The sequence below is a fragment of the Anabrus simplex genome, chromosome 6 (genome assembly GCF_040414725.1).
Source record: "Anabrus simplex isolate iqAnaSimp1 chromosome 6, ASM4041472v1, whole genome shotgun sequence".
NCBI lineage: Eukaryota > Metazoa > Arthropoda > Insecta > Orthoptera > Tettigoniidae > Anabrus > Anabrus simplex.
The window spans coordinates 324,659,717-324,686,531 of record NC_090270.1 but is presented as its reverse complement, the minus strand read 5'-3'; the positions used below and the strand labels follow the sequence as shown (position 1 = coordinate 324,686,531).

The window sequence follows — 26,815 nt, the reverse complement described above, 5'->3', positions numbered from 1 at the left end:
TGTCTCAATGGTATTACTCATAACAGAAGAACAAGCACAAACCGAATAAAGTTTGTAAAGTGTTGTTGAAGTCTTTCAAGGCTGCCTGACCTATAGTAGACATGACTGCTTACCTACTGACTATAAGCTATGAGGACTTCAACTCATCCTGTAATTTGAATCGCGGTGCTGTTACTGTTTGTTGAACAATTATCATCCCCGTTGGCCATAACTCACAAATCACCTGTGTTATTAGGAAGTTGGCGACGTTGGTACTAACTGGTATTGTCCACGGTCATCTCTTACTAGACCTTAAACCTAGTTACACGACACTTACACAATGTCATATCTACGGCAGAATCTCAGATTGATTCCCCGATGCGTCCTGCATTTGGATAATTTTTTAATAATACCTCGTTTCTTTACTGTGTGTTAAAGGAAGCATTTAATATTTCATAGCATTTGGTTATTTAGTCAGCCAACTGAGTAATTCTCAGGTTGGTGGCGAGTTCTAGCGGTGTGTAACGGGAGCTGGTAGTACTATTTACCCTGATATTCAGGCAACTCTTTACGCGGCGCAATGTAGCAAGTTGTTTAATACTTGTTATTACGCAAGATGATTCTTGACTTGAAATATTTTGCTTTTGGACAAACACTTATTATACAAGCTAATGCACAATATAATAAATTTCAATAAATACATCTGTCATAACAGTTTTCAAAGGTCCAATTTTCAAATGTAGAAACCATGAGCCTTAATACAAGTCGCTGTAGGATGATTTCACCCATATTTCTAAGTCAGTAACCAAATGTCAGTTTTTGGCACATTTTGTCATCATGGCAACCTGCAAATGCTACAGGAAGATTTTATTATAATGAAATATATTTTCTTAGCATTCTATAACATCTAACCGAGATCACACTAAAAATGTGAATACGCTTAGATATACAATGAGAGAGTCAAGAACCGAGCTCGATAGCTGCAGTCGCTCAATTGCGGCCAGTATCCAGTATTCGGGAGATAGTGGGTTCAAGCCTCACTGTCGGCAGCCCTGAAGATGGTTTTCCTTGGTTTCCCATTTTCACACCAGGTAAATGCTGGAGCTGTACCTTAATTAAGGCCACGGTCGCTTCCTCCGCAGTCCTAGCCCTTTCCTGTCCCATCGTCGCCATAAGACCTATCTGTGTCGATGCGACGTAAAACCAATAACAAAAAAAGAAGAAAGTCAAGATTTAGTGGTAGTATACCATGTCAGGTCATTGTGATGCTGACATACTGAGTCTAAATTATTTCCTGGGTTACTGAAGCTCATTAAAAGAAATAACTGAGCTTTTATTTCAACTCTCAACTTCCATGGCCTTCCATTTACTTAAGTCTATAGTTTAATTCTTCGACAGGTAGAAATGTTTCCAGTTGTAAATATTTCTCAATTACAGGAAATGGCCCTCGATGGGATTGCTATAAGATTACGGTACAGTTACACAAGTGTATTACTGTGCAAAAGGATGGTTTCTCAGAACTCCCTCCCTTATCCCCGTAATATAATATAAATATAAATATAAATATAATATAAATTTCTCCCAGATATCAACCATCAATATTGGTAGAGCTCGTCTCGCATCCACTATAACGGTGACAACTTTCATTTGATATTCTCTCATGATATACGAGGACACTAGCAAGTAAGCTGACAGTTTCTTGAAGTTCACGTCTTCCAGGTGCTGTTCGCTTAATACCAGCTGTATTGTTGAGTCGAAAATGAAAGCATAGTTTTCGTAGCTAATCAATAGCTAGAACAGTGACTTACGGTCGTCACGATAGTCCAAATAATTCAAAAATAATCAAATAGACGTGTAATAGATTACTGAAAAATTGAGACATTACCAGAAGCCGCCATGAAGCCTTACACTCAGCATAAACTCTTAGCCTAGTAAGAACAGGAGTATATATGAGATTAGAAATGGTGGAACGAAAGATTGTTAGGAAGATATCGGGACCGCGAATAACAGAAGACGGTCAATTTAGAAGACGAGCGAACCAAAAACTGTGTACCAAGACAGAGAAAATCTCGGACATCATATGGAATAGAAGGAGCGTGTTTTTCCGACACATCCTGAGAATCGACCAGGGTAGATTAACACTGCAAATAATACAGTTTCTTGTGAACAAGGAACCAAACTGTGCGGCTGTGAGCTTGCATCCGGGAGATAGTAGGTTCGAATCCCACTATCGGCAGCCCTGAAAATGGTTTTCCGTGGTTTCCCATTTTCACACCAGGCAAATGCTGGGGCTGTACCTTAATTAAGGCCACGGCCGCTTCCTTCCAACTCCTAGGCCTTTCCTATCCCATCGTCGCCGTAAGACCTATCTGTGTCGGTGCGACGTAAAGCCCCTAACAAAAAAACAAAAAACAAAAAAGGAACAAAACTACGCAGGATCCAAAAGGTACAAGTGTATCGCGAAGAAATGGGAATGCAGGAACCAGAGATATAGAACAGAGTATATTTTAAATTTAAAAAATTAGGCTTGCCCAGGTTTTCAAGACAGAACTAGGCCCGTAACAAAATCAGCATAGACAGAAGAGCGAAGAACGTTGCAAAGTTTGAGAATGAAAGAAGAATATTGGTCGAGGAGAAAGACCAGAAGAAATGAAGCTTATATGAATTAACGTTGTCCTTAGGTGTCCAAAACGAAAATAAGAGGAAGAAGAAATACGTATGGCAATTCAAAACTATTTTGGTTAACTTCTGATTACAGTGGCAGTATTATGTATCCAAAAAAATTTCAAAAGCTAAAAATCTTGCCCTTCTAATTCGCTTCTGTTGTTACTTGAGTGTGATGTTGAGAGAAACGGATACGGAAGACATAGTGCATTATAACTGGTAGTATATTGTTTTCCGTGTGAGAGTTTTGAGTCTATCACAAATGCGATTTCACTGCTCGTTTGCATACCTCATTCATTAATACACTTTCGACAACATGTTAAGTACTGATACCATTTTTGACGTAGGACGAACAATACGATTTCTCCATGCATTTCCATATCATGTTCACACACTCAGTTAACAACCAATGCAGAAATTTCTCTGCTACTTAACATATGGTATTAGACATTCTATAGAAAGTTCAAGCAATTCACGAGAGAATCCATCAAGACAGTTGACGTACCTCACCAGGCTCAATTTTTTCGCAATCTCCAATGTGATTCTCTGTATTAATATGAAATTCATACTCACATCCAGAGAATTTAACGTCTCGAGTTTCACCGGAACAGATGCATGTTCAGCAATTAGGAAGGAAAAAGAGAAACGCGGAAGAAATTTTCAGCAGAAAGCTTTGGTTATCACTTGCACTTGAGTACTACTGCATAATGATGATGATGATGATGATGATGATGATGATGATGATGATGATGATGATGATGATGTTTGTTGTTTAAAAGGACCTAACATCTAGGTTATCGGTCTGTAATGGTACAAAGTGAAACGAAATTTAATAATTATTACAATTTTGAAATGTATCCACTGACTATAATTTTAAAAACTGATGATAAAAAACGATCATAAATTTAAAATAAACAGTGGATTTGATTCGTGATACCTTATTTTCTGATAAAATGAAAGAAAATATAGATTAAAATAGAATACGGCATTGCCTTAAAGTGAAATCATATATAACATTCAAATTAAGAGTAAAAACACATTAAAATACACAAAAACAATAAAGGAAAACATAGTTAACAATAAAATTAAAATTAAAAACAGATAATAAACACTTTTATACACGATAAAACAGGCCACTATCTCACATAAAACGGATGATGAGGTCTGCTCGTAAGATGAGTGAGATGGTACTCAGAAGTTTCAGACTACGGCGCATATCGTCCAGGATATGCACCACGTTAAGATGAGTGCCACAAACACACCCCCAGAAAAGCACCGACAATGCTTAGTATGTTGTGCTGGAAATCAAACTGATCCGATTTCATGGATGAACCCATATCAGGAAACGTATGGCTTGGACGCTGTAGCGCTTCGCAGTGTGAGAGGTGTGCATTCCACATGTCGTCAATAAACCCGAAATGAGTAGCACATCTCCCTTCAGTAAACAGGAGTGCGATTCTATACCGTGGGCGATCCGAAGACGACATAATACCACAGCTTCTCTACGAGAAAGCAGAATGGAGGCCTTAGTTCCTTTGATCGTCCTCAGCTTATTTGAAATGGGGATGGCCTATCACTCCACCTCCCAACGGGACATTACCAAATGTCTCAGCTGAGAACGAATATCACCGGCTGGAACCTTGTAAGGCAACAGGGGCAACTGCATAATGCTCATGGAATATAACCTGACAAGGTATACAATTATGCTGTGTTTTATTATATTGCACTGCTGTTCCTTCTGTGTCAGGAAATGGTTTTAATATAGGAAATAAACGTTGCTCTCTATCATGAGGCATAACATCAGCTTTAACCTATGTTTAATGAAAATTCGTTTATTAAAAATATTTAAATATTTTAAATTTATGTACATACATACACAAACATTAAGATGTCCCAGAAAAACGCCGACAACGCTTAGTATGTTGTGCGGGAAGGCAAACTGATTCGTTTCCAAGCAGGAACCCATACCAAGAAACGCACGGCTTGGACGAAGTGTGAGAGGTGTGTGTTCCACATGTCGTCAATAAACCCAAAATGAGTAGCACATCGTGTGCATTACAAACGGAGTTCGAACCACACCTCCTACGTTATTGCAGAGCCTACGTCTGTGGTGCTGAGCCTCACGCTCATGACCCTATACGTGCGGTTGTCTTTTAAGAATTTCAATCGCTGCGTGGACTCGAGCAATAAGGTCCTCTGCTGAAGTTAAAGGAGTGTCATACACCATACTCTTCATACTACCTACGTCGAACTGCCCGACTTCTCATAGTCGTCTGTCGATGGCCACGAACGTGGAAAAATGAGGGGGTACGTCTGTCTGGAAAACGTTCCGCATACAATCTTGCAGCAGCTTTACCACTGCAATCCGCTTTGCCGTATGCAACCACCATGTCGGCCATTTCCGCAGTTGTGTATTGGTACATGTTGCCCTGCTGTCAACAATGTTACTGGACTCAGTACATAAGTAACGCAGTATGATCCGCATCAAGAACTGTGTGGAGGAGTGTAGTGCATGCGCAGGAATGCTATTAAGCTGAAGTCGTCCGTCCACAGTACACAGACGGCTAAAGTGTCACATACCTTCCGTATTAAGACACCAAATCGGAACAAACTGTCACAAGCGTTCGACGCTCTCCAGTACCCAAACCGTGCATTTCCGGACAGGGGCTCCTTCTTGAAAACCGATCAATCCGCTATCCCTTGTGGGTGGTTTGGGGACACTCTGTATATCTTCATTATACAGAGTGTAACAATAATGTAGGTCAAACTTTCAGAGCGCATTCCTCACACGTAGAAGAAGAAAATATGTTATATGGACATAAGTCCTGAAACACTTTATTTCCATGTTAGAACTTATGTTCTACAACTCTACATACTACATTAAAAGTGGGAACTACACAGGAACACAACATATCAGGATACCACTTGAACCACTTTCTTACGTGAAATGTTCAGAATGCCCACTGTTAGCTATGATACATGCATCATTCCGCCATCGCACTGAATCCCGAATGCACTGACATATCCTTGCGATGTACCCTACCTGAAAATGAACAAGTTAACAAAAAATAACCATAACATTAACAACCCACAATGACAACATAGCCTTAATTTGGAGCTTAAAATACCCTACATTTCTTTACCTGCTATTAATTATTATCCATTTCACCATGCGGGTTAACAATATTGTAAGTAGACTGTATTAAGGAAAAATCATTTTAGGTCGCCACGCTCGCATTTAGCCAGAAACAAGGAAAATAATAATAGATCTAATAATACGAAAATAGAAGGTTCCAAGGCAAATCTACTTTAAAAGCCAAACCTATTAACTCAGAAGACGAGAGGAAAGGAAGATCAGAAAGAATGAATAAATACTGGGTACTAATAAAAGAAAGCCTCCGTGGCTCAGACAGCAGCGCGTCGGCCTCTCACCGCTGGATACCGTGGTTCAAATCCCGGTCACTCTATGTGAAATTTGTGCTGGACAAAGCGGAGGCGGGACAGGATTTTCTCTGGGTACTCCGGTTTTCCCTGTCATCTTTCACTCCAGAAACACTCTCCATTCTCATTTCATAGCATCTATCAGTCATTAATAAATCACTTTGGGAGTGGCGACCCCATCGTACTAACAGCCTATATCTGCTTCATTCATTACATCTCTGACCCGGTCAATGACTGGAAAACAGGTTGTAGGTTTTCATTTTCACTAAGAAAAGAGCAACACACTGAGTAAGAAGAAAAATGTAGCACTTTATTCAAATTTTGAAAAAAGTAAATGCTGATGATCCTTCCAGAAACTTCTCAGGAAAACATAAAATAATCATAAAATTAACAACACACAATGACATCTTAGACCTAATTTGGAGCTTAAAGTCATCTACATTTTTTTATCTGCAATTCTTTTCCATTTCAAAAATTCATGTTAAAAGTATCCGAAGGAGACTATACCTAGGGTATTAAGAGAGGAGGAGACCATTTTCATATTTTTAATCAAAATTCCCTACGCTAACATTCATCCACGAAGCAGGAAAACCATAATAATAATAATAATAATAATAATAATAATAATAATAATAATAATAATAATAATAATAATAATAATAATAATAATAATAATAATACGAAGGTTACAAGTGTCATACATCTAAAATAATACCACTTCAATATTGTAGGCCTCACCTGTATGTTACTGTCGTTATTATTATTATTATTATTATTATTATTATTATTTCATTTTCATTGCTCCTTTAATAAGATTGGCGTCAGGAAGGGCATCCGGTCGTCTATAGCGTAAAGCCAGTCTATAAAGTCAAGAATAATAGCCGAAATGATTCCTCACACTGACCATGCGCCAATTCATTATTTGCAGGCCATTAAGCTGAGCAGTAGTCACTTGTAACGTCAAGGCCTATCAGTCCCATGGAGTTATTATTAGTTAAATGGCGCAGAAGAGGTCACAGTACTAGTTGCAAAGGAAGAATGTTGGAAGCGTGTAGGTCCATTCATAGAGGCCTCCAGACTACACCTGAAACGTACAGTCTATCATGATGTGAAGATTGATTGATTTATTGATTGATTGATTGATCGATTGATTGATTGATTGATTGATTGATTGATTGATTGATTGATTGATTGATTGATTGATTGATTGATTGATTGATTGATTGATTGATTGATTGATTGATTGATTGATTGATTGATTGATTGATTGATTGATTGATTGATTGATTGATTGATTGATTGATTGATTGATTGATTGATTGATTGATTGATTTATTTATTTATTTGTTTATTTATTTATTTATTTATTTATTTATTTATTTATTTATTTATTTATTTATTTACTTATTTATTCTTTCAGGTACGAGACGCAGGTTGAGGCGACCCACAACCCAAGTTTCCACGTCTAGTTCTACGTCCTCTTCATCGTCAACCACGAAGTTACGTAATAGAGATCAGGAGACATCAGCCAGTGTAAATCGCTTCCGTGTTCGTAACAGGATCACTCCTCCTGCAGCCGGTGGCAAACGCAAGAGTGACAACTCAGCTGTGGCTAGCAGCGACAAAGGAGGTTACAAGGTACATTCTATCAGCTAATATTTCTGTTCGGTTCTTTCTCATTTGCGTGCCTTGATAGAAGTATGATAATAATAATAATAATAATAATAATAATAATAATAATAATAATAATAATAATAAGCAATACAAGTCAATCTCTTGGAAGAGATAGCCAACAGGACAGGTTTAAGAATTTCTGTAGAAAAAACAAATTAATGAAAAATATTTTAAAATGCTCCAGAATTCTTAATAACAGAAATTAGTCGAATAAGGAAGGTAAAGACTTTTAGATATTTGGGAGAAACAATTCGAGAAACTGGTTTAAAAATCTGCTGTAGAAGAAAGGATAGACAAGATGTAAGGAGCATATAGTATTCAGTAAATAGGAATATCTACAACAAGAAGCGTTTATATAAACACCTCAAAACACTACCCTACAACACAGTAGTCAAACCGGAATGCCTATACGCGAGTGAATGCCTAGTTCTGAATTACAATCTGAATAAATTCGAAATACTGGAAAGAAGAATTATACCGGAAATACTCGGTCCGCTACGATCTCCAGAATCAAGAAGTACTGTTGAAATGTACTGGAGCAAAGAAAACATAACAGACAGAATACGAAAGAGGCGACTGATATTTTTTTGTAAATTTATACAAAATGGATGCCAACAAACAGATCTTCAAATATCTTTGGGACAAGAAGTCAACAACAACCTGGATTCATGAAGTCAAGAAATATTTACAAAGAAAAAATATAGGAGAAGGAGAAGAAGAAACAACAGCGATAGAATTTTTTTGGAAAGTGTTAAAAATGGAATGAATCGATGAAGGCAAGAAAAATTTGGAAGGAAACAAAAGAGGAGAAGAAAAAGAAAAGTGATAGGAGTTTTGGAAATAAAGTGTTAAGGAAAGAAAGAATCGAAAGTCGCAAGGGAAAGAAAAAATGCTCACAACGGTCCGAGGAGATGAAAAGGAGACAGTGAAAAGATGAAGGAGTATTGGAGGAAGAAGAAGGAAGAACAAAGGATGAAGCACTGAAATTGTCACGTGATCCCTAGAAGACCCTAACGGAGAAATAAATAAATAACAATAATCTATCTTAGCTACCGTCCACTGAGGAGTTGTCACTAGAAAAAGACAGTCAAGTTGGTCAGAATAACCAAGCAATATGTCTGAGGAAATCACTTAAATAGCTCAAGTCGTCTGGACAGCCAGCAGTCGTTTTGGCTGGCCAAGGCGCTCATGATGTTGTAATGAGGAATCCAAGTCCAAGAAGGTTACTGGGTTGAATAATCATAGTTTACTTCTACTAATACAAATACGATTCCATTGAAGGGTAAGAGCTATTAGATGAGAACCACTTTTAGTACAGCGAACTCTTCCTGTTCATGTGACGTGCACCACTTTCCTTCTTCTAGGCTATCTAAATGTCACTGTGTTAGCTAACCCGCGAACTGGTTGCCTGTATAATTACTGCTACTTGCTGCCATCTGTTCACGACAGCTCCAATAATTTAGCTCCTTGTAAGGGATGATGTTAATTTTCTACCTTCGTCATAACGACCCTTCCATTAATGTACGCGAAGTTAATTTAAAGCCATTGACCATGTTTTTCAAACCCTGAAAATGAATCAGTCATTATACTAATAACAAAAAGCAATGCCCACTTTGATAGCAATCTGTTCAGGTGTTAAATAAGTTCAGACACTTCATTAGTTACCATCCCCTTGCAGTTTTCGTGAAGATCTTTTAGAACATCGTAGCACTCAAATTGTCCCAACATAAAAACATACTATAAGAAAGTTTTTCAAATTCCGTAAAACAGTTACTTAGGTGCCAGTTGGTTTCACTGCGTCATGTTGACCAGTCAGTACATCTAATGACTGATTGTTGAATGAAAGCGGTATTTTAATGGATGACATCGACTCTTTGAATTGTTGGCGTTGAAATCAGCATAATGTATTAATCTTAATATTATTTAATGAAAATAAATTTATGATAGTATAAAATAAAGTAAATTAAAATCCCTGTTATCGAAGTTCTTACTATTTGAGCTACATTTCTAAGTGTAAACCTTAACATTACCTTCCTAATGAAGCAATTCTTAAAAGCTTTTGTCATGAATTATGTGCCGTACATTATATTATTGCGGCGAAGAAACGTGGTACCATTGTGAAACAGAATGTATGAAGAACTTTAAAGTGAAAGATGTTACAAAGAAAGCGTATGTTTGTAACATTCCTTTGTTGTATAGTATCTTCAACATGCGTAGGCCTACATTATTTACCAAAAATAAACGTGAATGCGCTTTTCTTTATTGTAAAATTATACCAAATTCATTAAGATATGTGAATAAGTTTAGTGATACTGTACGATAATTACTGATGAAATTTTATACCTGTATGGCCGTCCGTATTTTCCTAGTTTTCACTTATCTGAGGTGGACTCGGTCTACATTAGCTCGGATACTGCATTGTACGTTGCTAAGGTAAAAGCGTTTAATGAAGTCGTTTATAAATTACGACCTTCTCCAGCCTCGGCCGTAAACATCTTAAGTCATACGTAAAATCTTATTTCCAGCCATTCTAATATAACTATGACTTTTCCCATTAAAGTAAAAAGTACCACCATATTCACTATTTCTATGAAATTATGATGCGTAAAATAGTGCATGTTACGATCAAATTATAATTTTACCCAAATATTCAAGGGATGATAGCAAGTGTCCATAGATTTCATGGATATTTCATTGAAAAGTTTAAGTGGCAAGGTGAGATTTATAGGGGTAGAAATATAGTAAGCAGTTTGATCAGTCTACCACGGGTTGAAATGTTCACCATAATCATCACAAGGCCGCAGGAAGGGCATGCTGGCTTAAACGCTCCTCCCTCCCCCACCACACCCACTCTCTGCCAAAACGAAAATGAACCTTGTTGGACCCAGTGGCATCCCTCTAAGGTCTGAGAAAATTGAAGAAATTTTATGACTACAGATATTCGTATTTTCCGAAGTAGCATTGGTCCAAATTACCATGGACAATAATCGTTCTTCTGTAAACATAATTAGTACCAACATAAAGATAAAAATCTTTACATCTAATCAATTCTAACATCAAATAAAATAATAATGCAGCTGTATATAGTTCTTGTGGTCAATTCAAAGTGTACTAGCTAGGTGGAGCTGTTTCTAGGCAGTGTGTGGTAATTAGGACATCTTGCGTGGACAGAAATGGCAGTGAGTCGTGCGGAGGAGTCTAAAAGATCTCACGACCCCATGGTCACGAGCAGGGAGCATCTCAGAGCTCGTCTCGTCTTACTTGGAGGGAGTTCCCATTTACTTACAGGTTAGAAGTCGCTCAAATTGCTCAACAAAATCTTTACTGTAATGTAAAACACCGCTGTCATTCCTCCTTAGGGTATATCAATAAATCCAATGTAATTGGAGCACGTATGGAGCTATGTGCAGTTGCTTCATGCAGCTAAAGATTTTTGCTAAATGATAATAATAATAATAGCAATAATAATCATAATATACCTTTATTACAGTAATAATTTTCATTCCATAGAAACCTCATGGTACTAGAGCCCTAGCGTGCCTTGCCCTACCAAACGTCCGCTGTTTAGCCCGAATACCTGCAGATTATGAGGTGACGCATCCGCTATCCCACCTCAAGTTCTCGCGCATACTGAGGGCCCTCGAACCAGCCCTCGTATTCACGTAAAAGTCCCTGATCCGGCCGGAAATCAAACCAGCGCTTTCCAGAAATGATACAACATACTGTACGTTTCTTGTACTTTATACTTCCTGGCGGGAAATCGAACCCAGCTCCATCTGGGTGAACCCAAAATGACTTTACCACCTCAGTTAGGCAGCCCGTAAATGTATAATAACTGCTGTGGGTAGGAAAAAAATATCTAATAGGCCTAAACATACACTGACTGACAGAGCAAATGCAATACCAAGAAGGAGTGGTCAGAACTTTATGCCAATTGCAGGGTAGACTGACGTCACTGAGGTATGCTCATGATGTGAAATGCGCCGCTGTGCTGCGCACGTAGCGAACGATAAATGGGACACGGCGTTGGCGAATGGCCCACTTCGTACCGTGATTTCTCAGCCGGCAGTCATTGTAGAACGTGTTGTCGTGTGCCACAGGACACGTGTATAGCTAAGAATGCCAGGCCGCCGTCAACGGAGGCATTTCCAGCAGACAGACGACTTTACGAGGGGTATGGTGATCGGGCTGAGAAGGGCAGGTTGGTCGCTTCGTCAAATCGCAGCCGATACCCATAGGGATGTGTCCACGGTGCAGCGCCTGTGGCGAAGATGGTTGGCGCAGGGACATGTGGCACGTGCGAGGGGTCCAGGCGCAGCCCGAGTGACGTCAGCACGCGAGGATCGGCGCATCCGCCGCCAAGCGGTGGCAGCCCCGCACGCCACGTCAACCGCCATTCTTCAGCATGTGCAAGACACCCTGGCTGTTCCAATATCGACCAGAACAATTTCCCGTCGATTGGTTGAAGGAGGCCTGCACTCCCGGCGTCCGCTCACAAGACTACCATTGACTCCACAGCATAGACGTGCACGCCTGGCATGGTGCCGGGCTAGAGCGACTTGGATGAGGGAATGGCGGAACGTCGTGTTCTCCGATGAGTCACGCTTCTGTTCTGTCAGTGATAGTCACCGCAGACGAGTGTGGCGTCGGCGTGGAGAAAGGTCAAATCCGGCAGTAACTGTGGAGCGCCCTACCGCTAGACAACGCGGCATCATGGTTTGGGGCGCTATTGCGTATGATTCCACGTCACCTCTAGTGCGTATTCAAGGCACGTTAAATGCCCACCGCTACGTGCAGCATGTGCTGCGGCCGGTGGCACTCCCGTACCTTCAGGGGCTGCCCAATGCTCTGTTTCAGCAGGATAATGCCCGCCCACACACTGCTCGCATCTCGCATCTCCCAACAGGCTCTACGAGGTGTACAGATGCTTCCGTGGCCAGCGTACTCTCCGGATCTCTCACCAATCGAACACGTGTGGGATCTCATTGGACGCCGTTTGCAAACTCTGCCCCAGCCTCGTACGGACGACCAACTGTGGCAAATGGTTGACAGAGAATGGAGAACCATCCCTCAGGACACCATCCGCACTCTTATTGACTCTGTACCTCGACGTGTTTCTGCGTGCATCGCCGCTCGCGGTGGTCCTACATCCTACTGAGTCGATGCCGTGCGCATTGTGTAACCTGCATATCGGTTTGAAATAAACATCAATTATTCTTCCGTGCCGACTCTGTTTTTTCCCCAACTTTCATCCCTTTCGAACCACTCCTCCTTGGTGTTGCATTTGCTCTGTCAGTCAGTGTATTTCACATCTGTACTTCCCCTTATTCAGTTTTATACCTACCAAAATATGTTCGGCATATCGTGAACAATTTTTATGAGAATAACTTGGGGCAAGGGGTGGTCATCTGTGAGCTTGTAATCAGGAGATAGTGGGTTCAACCCCCCTCCCCCCTCCCCACACTGTTAGATCTAAAGATTGTTTTTCATGATTTCCCCTTTATCTACCTTAATTAAGGCCAAGGCCGCTTCCTTCGCACTCCTAGCCTTTTCCTATTCCATCGTCGCCATAAGACCTATCTGCACCGATGCAACATAAAGCAACTTTAAAAAACAAAAACTTAGGATAATGTGACAAGGTAACTAATACAAACCAGATCAGACACAAACCAAGTAGCACAGCTAGATTCTGAATTGGGAAATATTAAGATTACAACGGGTAAATAATCAGACAAGACATGTTTCTGCAATTGTCCAATATATTTCTCCGAACACAACTGTAGAGAGTGTGGACATTTTTTCATGTTGTATGCTTCAAATTTATCTAAGCTAAGCTTGCGAACACCAAAACAAACACTCAAGCGTAATATTAATAAAAATTCCCTGAGTAGTCCTACTAACTAGTTTTACGGTTTTCGGAGACGCCGAGGTGCCGGAATTTTGTCCCGCGGGAGTTCTGTTATGTGCCGGTAAATGTACCTACACGGGGCTGACATATTTGACCACTTTCAAATATCACCGGACGAGACAGGATAGAACCTGCCAAATTGGACGCAGAAAGCCAGCACCTTAACCGGCTGAGCCACTCAGCCCGGCAAACGTGATGAAACTTATGGTCATCTTCTCCTATGAAATGAAATGAAATGTCGTATGGCTTTTAATGCCGGGATATCCCAGGATGGGTTCGGCTCGCCAAGTGCAGGTCTTTCTCTTTGACACCCGTAGGTGGCCTATAAAATACTGGCACACAACAGAAGAGTCTACAGATGGTGAATAAAAGAGACATAAGTCACATGTGTGTTGGTGGGTTGTGGGTTCTTAACTGGAATGTTTTAAAATATTCACCATTCTGACTGCACATTCCATCAGCCGACTTTCACTGTTTCAGTCAGTTGTGTACCAGTAGGACGCATTAGCATTTGGATGCAACACAAAAGTAGCAGCATTTGGATATATTGACTGACATAAAAGTGAAACCACCTTCCCTGGCTTCTCACCTCATTTACTTAACTTATTAACGGCTCATATTCACAGAGTGTGTTAACAGAAATGTCTTAGCTAGCCATACTTTTTTTAAGTTTGCATGATGAGAAGGAGATGTCTCACAATATCTCACATGAGGAATGACTGCTCACAATGCGCTATTTCTACCGTAAGAAAGTTCAGGGAAAACGCAAGAAACATATAAGAAAAGGCATATAGAACGTTCCCATGATCAGGTATGGTACAACGTTTATCTATCTGCTCTATCTGTAATAGGAATGTAAAGGAGACGGTGTATAAGTCTCCGATAAGAGCCTAACTATGAGACCCACACCAGGACAACTTGATACGAGAACTGGAAAATATTTCTGACTGAGGAGTAGTGTTATGAAAATGCTGCAAACTTTGGACTGGGAAGACTTGCGAGTAAGGAGAGGAGATGCTTGACTATGTGATATGTTTCGAACTGTCATTGGAGAGATGGCGTGGAATGGCCATAAGGAGATGAATAACCATGAGCGAAAAATGCTAACGTGCATGTTTCACAAACCTCAACCTCTAGGACCAGAGGGAGTTAAAAGGTGCAGTTTGTACCAAAATCTTCCAAATCGCCTCAACAGTACAAGAAAAATCTTGCATTTCTTGAAGAGTCAACGGAAATATATTTATTTTCAAGATCAAATCATTAAATGATCACTTCAGTAATTGCAGGCGAAGGCTTACCCTAACCCGCTATACATTCTGTGCATAGCAGATTGCTAAGCGACTAACGCTTTCATTAATGATTACTACCTGCCAAGCCGGAGAGTATATACTTCATCTGATGATGGGAGAATATTGATCTCTGTTAGATACTCTTTAATTCTCTGACCTTCTCTAGCTTCTAAATATACTCAACAGGTGGCAGAACGTTCCTAATAACTTACATTTTGCCGAGAGAAAACACTATACGTACGTAGGCCTACAGACGGGAAGATATCAAGTCGACTATCCTTCTGTATGACCATTAAGCGCAGGGAAAAACTATTGAAAAAGTGGGTAGTTTACTAACGTGAACCAGTATTCAGCACTACCTCTGGCAAGATCCTTTGAAAATGTTAAGATCCAGATACGGCCGAATGGTCAACGCACAGAAAATAATATATGAAAAGAAGTGTAATAATAAAGTAAATTACGAATGAATCAGTTATTATGTACCAATATTTTTTTTTGCTAGGGGCTTTACGTCGCACCGACACAGAGAGGTCTTATGGCGACGATGGGATAGGAAAGGCCTAGGAGTTGGAAGGAAGCGGCCGTGGCCTTACTTAAGGTACAGCCCCAGCATTTGCCTGGTGTGAAAATGGGAAACCACGGAAAACCATTTTCAGGGCTGCCGATAGTGGGATTCGAACCTACTATCTCCCGGATGCAAGCTCACAGCCACGCGCCTCTACGCGCACGGCCAACTCGCCCGGTGTACCAACATTAAATGTTCATAAAACTATTGAAGAGACCAGGGAAACAATAATAATTGCATGTGGCCTCCGGAGAGGCCTAGTGCAGGTCTTTTTATTTGACTCCCTTAAGCGACTTGCGCGTCGTGATGGGGATGAAATGATGACGAAGATGACGCATTCCGCGTGCCAGGGGAATTAACCAATTATGGTTAAAATTCCCGACCCCGCCAGGAATCTAACAAGCGAACCCTGTGACCAAAGGCCAGAACGCTAACATTTAGCATTGGAACCAATGAGGCAAAATAATATGACTACGAGGGGCTTATAAAGACGAGTTATCTGACCTATTTATAACGAATGCTGCGGAGCAGTAGGGGTCCTCTAGGATGAAGATAAAGTGGGAATTCAAGAGGTCAAACCAAACCCCATGGCACTACAGCCCTTGAAGGGCCACTGCTCAACCCGAAGGCCTGCAGATTACGAGATGTCGTTGGTCAGAACAACGAATCCTTTCGGCCGTTATTCTTGGCTTTTTGGACCGGGGCTGCTATCTCACCGTCAGACATCTCCTCAATTCTAATCACATAGGCTGAGTGGACCTCGAACCAGCCCTCAGGTCCAGGTAAAAAAAACTGACCTGGCCGGGAATCGAACCTGGGGCCTCCGGGTAAGAGGCAGGCACGCTACCCTACACCACGGGGCCGGCATTCAAGAGGCCAACTTGGGGCAAATATTCATTTATACGACTGTGAATAATGGATTAGAATACATGAAAACGTTGATCAATTTCCAAGTTCTTTGAAAACATTTAATAAAATGCTGGATAAACAATTGATAAGGAATCTGCCACCTGCCGACAGATCTAAGTGCAGATTATTGATTATTATTGATATTTATTGCACATGACATTCAACTACTATAATGCATATGAACGAAATACTAATTTATTTAAAGTGGAAGTAGCTCCTTTTGAACGGAGACTCTCCGTATATTTTGTTTCCTTATATATTTGCCAATTATATTTATCTAAGGTAACAGACATGAAAGTAAGCAGGATGATTTATTGTACAAAGAGGTGAGAGGTACGGCAACAGGGTCCACGGAAGAAAGATATAAATGCTAAGCTGAAAGTTAAATTAATGAATAAATGAGCTAGCTTCGGTCTAACTCCAGCCTTCGGGTCAGAACATCCTGGGTTCCATTCCTGGCAGGGTCGAGGAGTTTAACCACGTCAAGTAAACTTTCTGTAGCTCGGGGACTGTGTAATTGTATTTGTCCTAACATACAGCTCTTCGTTTCCATACAGCACAGTGCACTACTAGCCACAGAAACACGAACTAGGTTAAACGCCCTTCCATACAAGGTTGATGTCAGGAAGGGCATCCAGTCATAAAAACCCGCCACGACAGATTCAGCTCACCTCATATGATAGTAGGGAGGGAGAAGGTGAAACCCGATGCCGGCACATAGCCTACTCCTCTCGAATAGCACCAAGGGGTCTGCTCAAGGCTTAAAGTCGCCACCCGAATTGTATACCACCACCTCGCCAACTCTGCCGCACAGCATTCTGATGGTGAAACTGTTTCGACCAACGGGACTCGAACCGGCTAACCTCAGTGTCAGACCGTTTACACTTCAACGCCTTAACGATCATGGCTACCAGGCCCGCTGTTGTGACATGTACACAGATTTTCAATAACATTGTCAAGTTTTTCATTGTGTTCAGTGAGTTCTCCATGTTGCATTCACTGACAGGTTTTGTACTGATCAATATTATGCAACGTATTGTCCTTCAATGGTGATACTGACGTGTTCACTAACGTCTCCTGTTCATGTCCTAGTACAGTGAAACTTCTCACTTTGGACACCGTTATAGCCTGTTTATCCCTTTTGATTGGACACAATATATTGAACGCACCGTTTAATTCCTTATGCTTTTACATGTTAAATAACTCTGTACATCGGACACCCTTTAACTCTGGATATTTGATAGCCCTTCAATGATAGTTTGGACAGGTTAAAAACTAATGCAATCGAATTTACACTCGGTGTCATGGACGTTCTAAAGAAACAATTGTGAAATATTTCTACGATGCAGAATGTGTGCCCCAATCCCCTGAGCAGGAAGAACCACCTCACATAGACAACATCTCGTTAACTGAGGCCCTGAGATGTCTCCATGAAGTTTTTCGCAGTGAATTGTAAGACGTTGGTGTTTTTAGTGATTTCGATAATGTGTTGACCGGGCTAGTTGGGCGTGCGGTTAGGGGTGCGCGGCTGTGAGCTTGCATCCGGGAGATAGTGGGCTCGAATCCCACTATCGGCAGCCCTGAAGATGGTGTTCCCTGGTTTCGAATTTTCACCCCAGGAAAATGCTGGGGCTGTACCTTAATTAAGATCACGGCTGCTTCCTTCCAACTCCTAGGCTTTTCCTATCCCATCGTCGCCATAAGAACTATCTGTGTCGGTGCGACGTAAAGTCACTACTAGATAATGTGTTCGAGATCCACGATGATGTTCCTGGAACAGTTGATGGAGTGTTACAAAAAGTGATTTCTTCAGAAAAAAGGTCGTCTTCAGAAAAGGGAGAAGAAGAAGAAGGAAACAGTGGCAACCCAAAAGGAACCATCTCCTCATCAAAAAGCTGCGCAGTGTATTAATGAGTTGCAACGTTATGTGTTTGTGTATAAGAAACCATAAATGATTGAAACTTTATTTAAATCAGAATGACCACGTTCAAAAGTCGAAAAATCAAATCGAAATCTTGTGACTGATTCTTTTACTAAGCATTAAATGGTGAGAACTGTACAGTAATGAAAATGAAAATCCACAGCCTGTTTCCAGTCATTCGACTGGGTCAGAGATGGAATAAATGAAGCCCCCATCTAGCGGCGAGGATAGGAATTGTGTCGGCTGTCAAAGCCTGTCGTACTGATGGATGAAAGTAAACTGGAGAGTGTTGCTGGAATGAATAATGACAAGGAAAATTGGAGTGCCCGGACGAAAACCCTGTCCCATCTCCGTTTTGCCCAGCATAAATTTCACATGGAGTGACCGGGATTTGAACGAAGGAACCCAGCGGTGAGAGGCCGGCGCACTGCCGTCTGAGCCACGGAGGCTCTAGCTGCACAGTACAATATGCAAAATAAAACATATGACAATACTGCAATGCTTTCTTGCAGTTTTAGTAGACATAAAATTCAGTGTACTCTACTGTGGTAAATTCAAAGAATCACTGTATTTAAATTATGCAATACTCACTAGCTCAGAGCTTTTCCTTTCCTGCACTGTTAGTGTACTTTTGAAACATTGTACGCTCACCCTGTAAATTGGACACCACCGCATTGCACACACTTTTAACGAACCGTAGGTGACAACTTACGCTTATCTCCAATAGAATACACGGAGAGTGTAGAAGTAGCTTCAATCTAAAAATAAATTAAAATAAAGAACCGGATGTTATAAATTTAACCCATTGTACTTATTTCAAGGATCAATAAGAGATGTAATTTAAATGTTCTTTCTTTTTCAGGTCGTTTGTTACTACACCAACTGGTCTCAGTACCGAACAAAGCATGGCAAGTTTCTGCCCGAGGACATCAGCCCTGACCTCTGTACTCATATCATCTACGCTTTCGGCTGGCTCAAGAAGGGCAAGTTGTCTTCTTTCGAGTCCAACGATGAGACGAAGGACGGCAAGGTGGGACTCTACGAGCGCATCATGACCCTGAAGAAAGCTAACCCCAAGCTGAAGATCCTACTTGCCATCGGTAATATGTCATTCTTAGAAATAACTATTGGCTAACACAGTTGAATAAAATACTGTAATAATATAAAATATGGAAAATGCTAATCAGTCTATTATAATGACCTATATTTATCTTCAAAGCAAAGCCACCTGAGCACAGGCCACCGGGAGGAGTGCATAGTGCGGTTAGCTAAATGCCCGGCCACCTTTCCCCCAGGAATTAATCTGATACTCATCTCTGGAGTAGGTTAGTAAAACTCAGGGCAGTATAGTGGAAGTCTCGTTTTTCGACTTCTTGATGGGCAATCGAACCCTTCGTCTTCCGGGTGAATAGAGAAGTCCATACTGCCTCAGTTAGCCACTCACAAAATATGTATCTGCAATAATATTTAAGCAAGAAATATATTTGTCTAATACTTTCTCATGTATCTTTATTCAGCGTCATAATAAATTTATTCTTTATTTCAATAATATATAGCTAACTTAAGGCTAGTCTTACGTACGAAAAATCTCATGAATTTCTCTATTACTAGGGTAACTTCCCAGAGTAATAAGAAGTCAAGATGGCTGAGCACAAAGAAGGCAACAGTTAACCCGTCTTCCACAGGGGAACTGCCCTCCTTTTATTCTGAATTTCCTTTAAAACTTTCTTGAATGAAATTGGCTTTCTAATGTAGATTAGGTGCATTCAACGAATTCAGTACAATATGATTTATTTATATCGGTCTTCTACTACAACTAAAAATATAATAATAATAATAATAATAATAATAATAATAATAATAATAATAATAATAATAATAATAATAATAATAATAATAATGTTGATTGAGTTATGAGACCATAAACTGGTTTGATGCAGTTCTCCATGCCATAGTATCTTATACTAACATTTTCATTTCTACGTAACCATTACATCCTACATCTGCTCTAATCTTCTTGTCATATTCATACCTTGGTCCATCCCCATCGTTCTTACCGCCTACAATTCACTTAAAAACCAACTGAACCGTCCTGGGTGTCTCAAGATGTGTCCTATAATTCTATCTCTTTTTGTCAATTTTAGCCAAAGCGATCTCCCTTCACCAATTCGATTCAGTATCTCTTCATTCGTGATTCAATCTATCTATCTCACCTTCCGCATTCTTCTGTAACACCACATTTCAAAAGCTTCTATTCTATTCCTTTCTGAGCAACTTATCGTCCATACTTCACTTCCATACAATGCCACGCTCCTGAAGAAAGTCTCTGGATACATCTTTCTAATTCCTATATCAATGTTCGAAGTGAGCAAATTTCTTTTCTTAAGAAAGGCCTTCCTTGCTTGTGCTAGTCTGCATTTTATATCGGCCTTACTTCTGCCATCGTTAGTTATTTTACTATCCAAGTAGCAATATCCATCTACTTCCTTTAAGACTTAATTTCCTAACATATAATATTTCCGGCATCACCTGACTTCATTCGACTGCACTCCAGCACTTTTGTTTTGGACTTATTTATTTTCATCTTGTACTCCAGCAATTTCTCCAGATCTTCTGCAGAATCATATAAAATAACAAAATCATCGTAAAATCTCAGGATTTTGATTTCCACTCCATAATACTTTAATAATAGCAATATTAATAATAATAATAATAATAATAATAATAATAATAATAATAATAATGACTCAGCTGTTGTGATGCAGACATTATTTGACACAATTTAGGCAGCCAGAATGTTATTCCCAATAAATTATTAATTAACAGATTAGTTCTGAACATAACATTTGAATCACAACTGATTTGGATAATAATAATAATAATAATTTAAATAAATTGAATGAGAAAGTAATAATGAGCAGTAATGATATAACCAGGAGAAGGTGAAGTGGAAGACGTAGGAAATGGTGGTGATAAAAAGAAGTGAATCTTCTTTTTCGTATTATTCTATTTCATTTTACTCTACCGGATGAGAGAACGTGAAACTGCACTGGATGATCTAATGCTTGGTCCTAAAATGAGTCACCAGAGATCTCTTACTCGCCAACAACAACATCGAACAACGAATGCTCTCCTTACCTTCCTACGGAGGCCGACACTTCATCACTGGCACATAAAGCGATATAGATAGGTTAGATGACTGTAATATGTTGCTATTTAAATCTACTGAAAATTTAGGTAAACTGCTTTTTTTATTCGTAACCAAAAAGGAATCGGCATGCTCTCAAATTCATCATGAGACATTGAATTCTTGAAGCACTGAAAGGAAGTTAGGTCTAACAACAAATATGCCAAGGAAATCGAATGACCTCAGTAGTGCAAAAGATAGAGCTGAAGGCTTTAATAAACTTTTTAAAATCTTGGTCATAATCGACAGTTGTATTAGCTGCATAAATACAAGGCCACCTTAGGTCATAAGAAAGAGCGGGATCAGTGAAGAAAGACGGCGAAGACGATCGCGGGATGAGCAATGCACTTATGCAACTATCAAGCTAATAATAAAACTCATTACATCACACGAGAGGTTGTAGATTTGTACACGCACTAATGTATGCTAGGAAGTGTTCTACTCGGTTTCGTAACACGCCGAGTATCGCAATATTTACAACAACTCCAAGCAGCGTTTCACTTGTACAGTGATACTATAACCTGAAGAAACGCAGACAAATTAAATGTTAGAAGTTCATTAAAATATCTAATGTAACTGAAAGTGTTAATTGTAAAGCCGACTTTCTCCCAACAAAACTTACCACTTTCATCTCATTATATTTCTTTTAACATTAAGAAGGAATTTAGCCCCTCCAAGCATGAAATCGTTATTTTATTAAGAAAATCTCTGATGTTTTTGGAAGAAAAATAATGGCTATGATCCAAGGGTTTATTCCCCTAAAACGCGCTTGGTAAACACGCATTCCAGAGCTGTTTCTTAAACTGTCTTTGGCTTCGAAATTTCTTCTTGAACTGCTTGAGAAACTGTTGTTCTATTTCAATGCATCGGTGGATCAGAATTAGAGCGTCGATCTCCCGATCCTGAGATTTCGGGTTCAAACTTGGTGGAGGTTGTCATATATCTTAAGAGCAGAAAAACGAGAATTCGGTACTCCATGTCGTACGATATCAACATGCAAAAGATCTCAGGTGACACAGAATAAGTGTAAGTTACTAGTGAATGACCAGAATCACTAAATGATCAAATAGAATTTCAAACATTTTGAAAATAAGTTTCAACAATATCGCCAGAAAACTGTTTTATCATGGCTTCCTGATTTCTCAAAGTAAGCAGAATTTCTTTAAATAATAGCCATTGTCGTGATTATGCTGGCTTTCTTAAAATGTCAGTTCATTGAACAGTGAAACTGGGTACCAACCCTAGATCTACGAGTAATGCAATATCTCCGTGTGTATTCCTTGAACATGTGTCTTCGTATGTGGATACTGTTCATTATACAATTAATTGACTGTGGACATAGCTCCACCACTGTTTCATATCGGTCCCTATTGGCCCTACATAATTTTCTCCTTCATAGATCCTAATGTACACTGACTGACAGAGCAAATGCAACACCAAGAAGGAGTGGTCAGAACTTTATGCCAATTGCAGGGTAGACTGACGTCACTGAGGTATGCTCATGATGTGAAATGCGCCGCTGTGCTGCGCACGTAGCGAACGATAAATGGGACACGGCGTTGGCGAATGGCCCACTTCGTACCGTGATTTCTCAGCCGACAGTCATTGTAGAACGTGTTGTCGTGTGCCACAGGACACATGTATAGCTAAGAATGCCAGGCCGCCGTCAACGGAGGCATTTCCAGCAGACAGACGACTTTACGAGGGGTATGGTGATCGGGCTGAGAAGGGCAGGTTGGTCGCTTCGTCAAATCGCAGCCGATACCCATAGGGATGTGTCCACGGTGCAGCGCCTGTGGCGAAGATGGTTGGCGCAGGGACATGTGGCACGTGCGAGGGGTCCAGGCGCAGCCCGAGTGACGTCAGCACGCGAGGATCGGCGCATCCGCCGCCAAGCGGTGGCAGCCCCGCACGCCACGTCAACCGCCATTCTTCAGCATGTGCAAGACACCCTGGCTGTTCCAATATCGACCAGAACAATTTCCCGTCGATTGGTTGAAGGAGGCCTGCACTCCCGGCGTCCGCTCACAAGACTACCATTGACTCCACAGCATAGACGTGCACGCCTGGCATGGTGCCGGGCTAGAGCGACTTGGATGAGGGAATGGCGGAACGTCGTGTTCTCCGATGAGTCACGCTTCTGTTCTGTCAGTGATAGTCACCGCAGACGAGTGTGGCGTCGGCGTGGAGAAAGGTCAAATCCGGCAGTAACTGTGGAGCGCCCTACCGCTAGACAACGCGGCATCATGATTTGGGGCGCTATTGCGTATGATTCCACGTCACCTCTAGTGCGTATTCAAGGCACGTTAAATGCCCACCGCTACGTGCAGCATGTGCTGCGGCCGGTGGCACTCCCGTACCTTCAGGGGCTGCCCAATGCTCTGTTTCAGCAGGATAATGCCCGCCCACACACTGCTCGCATCTCCCAACAGGCTCTACAAGGTGTACAGATGCTTCCGTGGCCAGCGTACTCTCCGGATCTCTCACCAATCGAACACGTGTGGGATCTCATTGGACGCCGTTTGCAAACTCTGCCCCAGCCTCGTACGGACGACCAACTGTGGCAAATGGTTGACAGAGAATGGAGAACCATCCCTCAGGACACCATCCGCACTCTTATTGACTCTGTACCTCGACGTGTTTCTGCGTGCATCGCCGCTCGCGGTGGTCCTACATCCTACTGAGTCGATGCCGTGCGCATTGTGTAACCTGCATATCGGTTTGAAATAAACATCAATTATTCGTCCGTGCCGTCTCTGTTTTTTCCCCAACTTTCATCCCTTTCGAACCACTCCTTCTTGGTGTTGCATTTGCTCTGTCAGTCAGTGTATATTAAAGTCATTGCTTTTACCTCTGTCTCTCTCTTTATTTTAAATGAAAATTTATAATCATACCCACAGCCTACTTGATGTGGAAAAGGCGTTCCCTAGTTACACGTAAGGTGATTAATTTTATTCTCCCTTAAGAGGGCAAAAAATTAATTAGAAAGCACATTTTCACTTGAGCACCAGGTTAATGTCTGGAGACAAAGGTGGCCAGGTATAGATTAATAACTCTTATAATGTCGCAGATATCAATAATAAAATATTCTCTCTTCATATTTCCTATCCGGCCAGGCATAGAGTTAATCACACTAAGTTATCTCAATGTCGAAGTTAGGAATATTAAAAGCTCCCTGTTTCATATTTCCTATCTGACCCATTTGGTCAATTCTTTTTCTAATTCAGTCTCAACGTCTGCTAAGTCTAGGGAGTGTTCCATGGCCCTCCATTCCTTTATCAAAATACTTCCATTTTTCAAGGAGACGAAAATAATTCTCTTTCTCTCATGATTGGTGTCAAGATGGGCTAAATCCCGTCGTTTACTCCTCAAGAAGCTAATAACTAATATTTTATTTCAGAAAATTGAACATTTTGGAAACAATATACTAATATCATCCATTTACTGTATTATTTTATTTTCAGGTGGCTGGTCTTTCGGTACACAGAAATTCAAGGCTATGTCTGCTACTCGTTATGCCCGTCAAACCTTTATCTACAGCGCTATCCCATTCCTGCGCGACAGGAACTTCGATGGTTTGGATATAGATTGGGAATATCCTAAGGGCACAGATGACAAGAAGAATTACGTACTTCTGCTCAAAGGTAAGCATGAAATCGAACCTGTATGAACTATTTGAACCATTTTATTACCAAGAAAACTGTTTTAAGTCGTCAACACTCATTCAGGAATTTAGTATTTATGAAATCTGACCGGAACATAATCACCGGATATCTAGTGAAAATATTTATAATATACAGAAGATGCCTTGTTCAGTCAGTTATGACAATTAATTCGCCAAAAGGTATATGATATTCAATATTAGTTATACATTATTACAAAATCTTTAGAAAGATTGAAGCATTGTCGGATTCACGTTTAGTCATGCTAGTAAGCTGATGTTTAATTAGAATACTATTGTATTATCACCAGGTTGTAATGCAAGGGGCAGTCAAATAAAAACCGAATACCCGCTACAACATGACCATGGAATGATTTTATTCAAAAGTTATTAATAAAAGCGTTAATATATTTAACCCACTGGGAGACGAGACGATCACTTCCAGTTTTGTAGAAAGAAGTACGTCGCTGAAAGATCCACTCTTGCGCTTCCTCAACCGAATAAAATCGACGACCATGAATGTCTTTCTTCAGGTTACCAAAAATGTTAAGGTGAAAGATCCGGTATGTACGGAGGATGTTGAAGTGTTTCCCAAACTAAATCCGACAACATTCCAGGGCGTTTTGACTTCATGACGCGCAGTTTCTGCGATGTGTCTCCATCGCGCTGCGCCACCAGGCAACAAACCACACTGCTCTGCTCTTCTTTGCTTGCCTCCATTTCTACAGCTAGAACACACAGACTAGTCCGTGCACCAACAAAGACATTGCCCAAGAACTGAGTGCATCTGTGAATTGCCACTATGCAATCCTCCTATCACAGCAATGGCAGTATCGGCATGTAAAAACAGTGTTGCCACATTTCGCGCGGATTGTGTGTTATGGCGGGTGTTCGGTTTTCATTTGACTCCCCCTTATACATAGATAAATTACATATAATACAGTTTAACATGTCAGACTCATTGGCTGATTGATCAGCGTTTAAGGCCTTTGGTTCAGAGGGTCTCGGGTTCGATTTCCGGCTGGGTCGGGAATTTCAATCGCCTTTGATTAATTCTTCTGATTCGAGGACTGGGTGTTTGTGTTTGTCCCAACACTTTCCTCTTCATATTCAGACAACACACGACACTACCAACCACCACAGAAACACGCAATAGTGATTACATCCCTCCATATAGGGTTGGCGTTAGGAAGGGGAATCGGCCGTAAAACAGGGTCATATCCACACATGCTCGACAGTATGATAAAAGTGGTAGAAGAAAATAAAGGAAGAAATAAAGAAGACAGCTTAACATAACGTAGAAGGAGAGACAATCATGAAATCATGCCACACATTTCAAGGCACTGGAAAACATTCAAACAGTTGTGTTCATGATCGCAGACACTGGTTGCCAATAAAATAAAAATCACATTACACAATGGTCAGGATGACAGTACCTTCCATTAATTGTTACGCTTGTTAAGACTGCTTATATACACTGTTCAAAGAGATGTTTTGCATTACCTGAATGCTTCAAGCTTATGTTTCTATTTTCTTAATCGGCAAACATGATTGCCACAGTAGATCTGTATGTATCGTCACCTGCCAATTGAGAGCTGAAGCAAGGCTTGTGGCCTC

The 26,815-nt window shown here is 40.6% G+C and overlaps 1 protein-coding gene across 1 annotated transcript in view; it reads left to right on the top strand.

The window, feature by feature from the left end:
* The window catches only part of Cht7 (chitinase 7), a 340,104-nt gene that overhangs the window by 260,880 nt on the left and 52,409 nt on the right, over positions 1 to 26,815 (top strand). Inside the window, exons 3-5 of the mRNA XM_067150566.2 lie at positions 7,505 to 7,722; positions 19,213 to 19,450; positions 25,002 to 25,181. Coding sequence (XP_067006667.2) covers positions 7,505 to 7,722; positions 19,213 to 19,450; positions 25,002 to 25,181 — 636 coding nt within the window. The remainder of the gene's footprint in view (positions 1 to 7,504; positions 7,723 to 19,212; positions 19,451 to 25,001; positions 25,182 to 26,815) is intronic.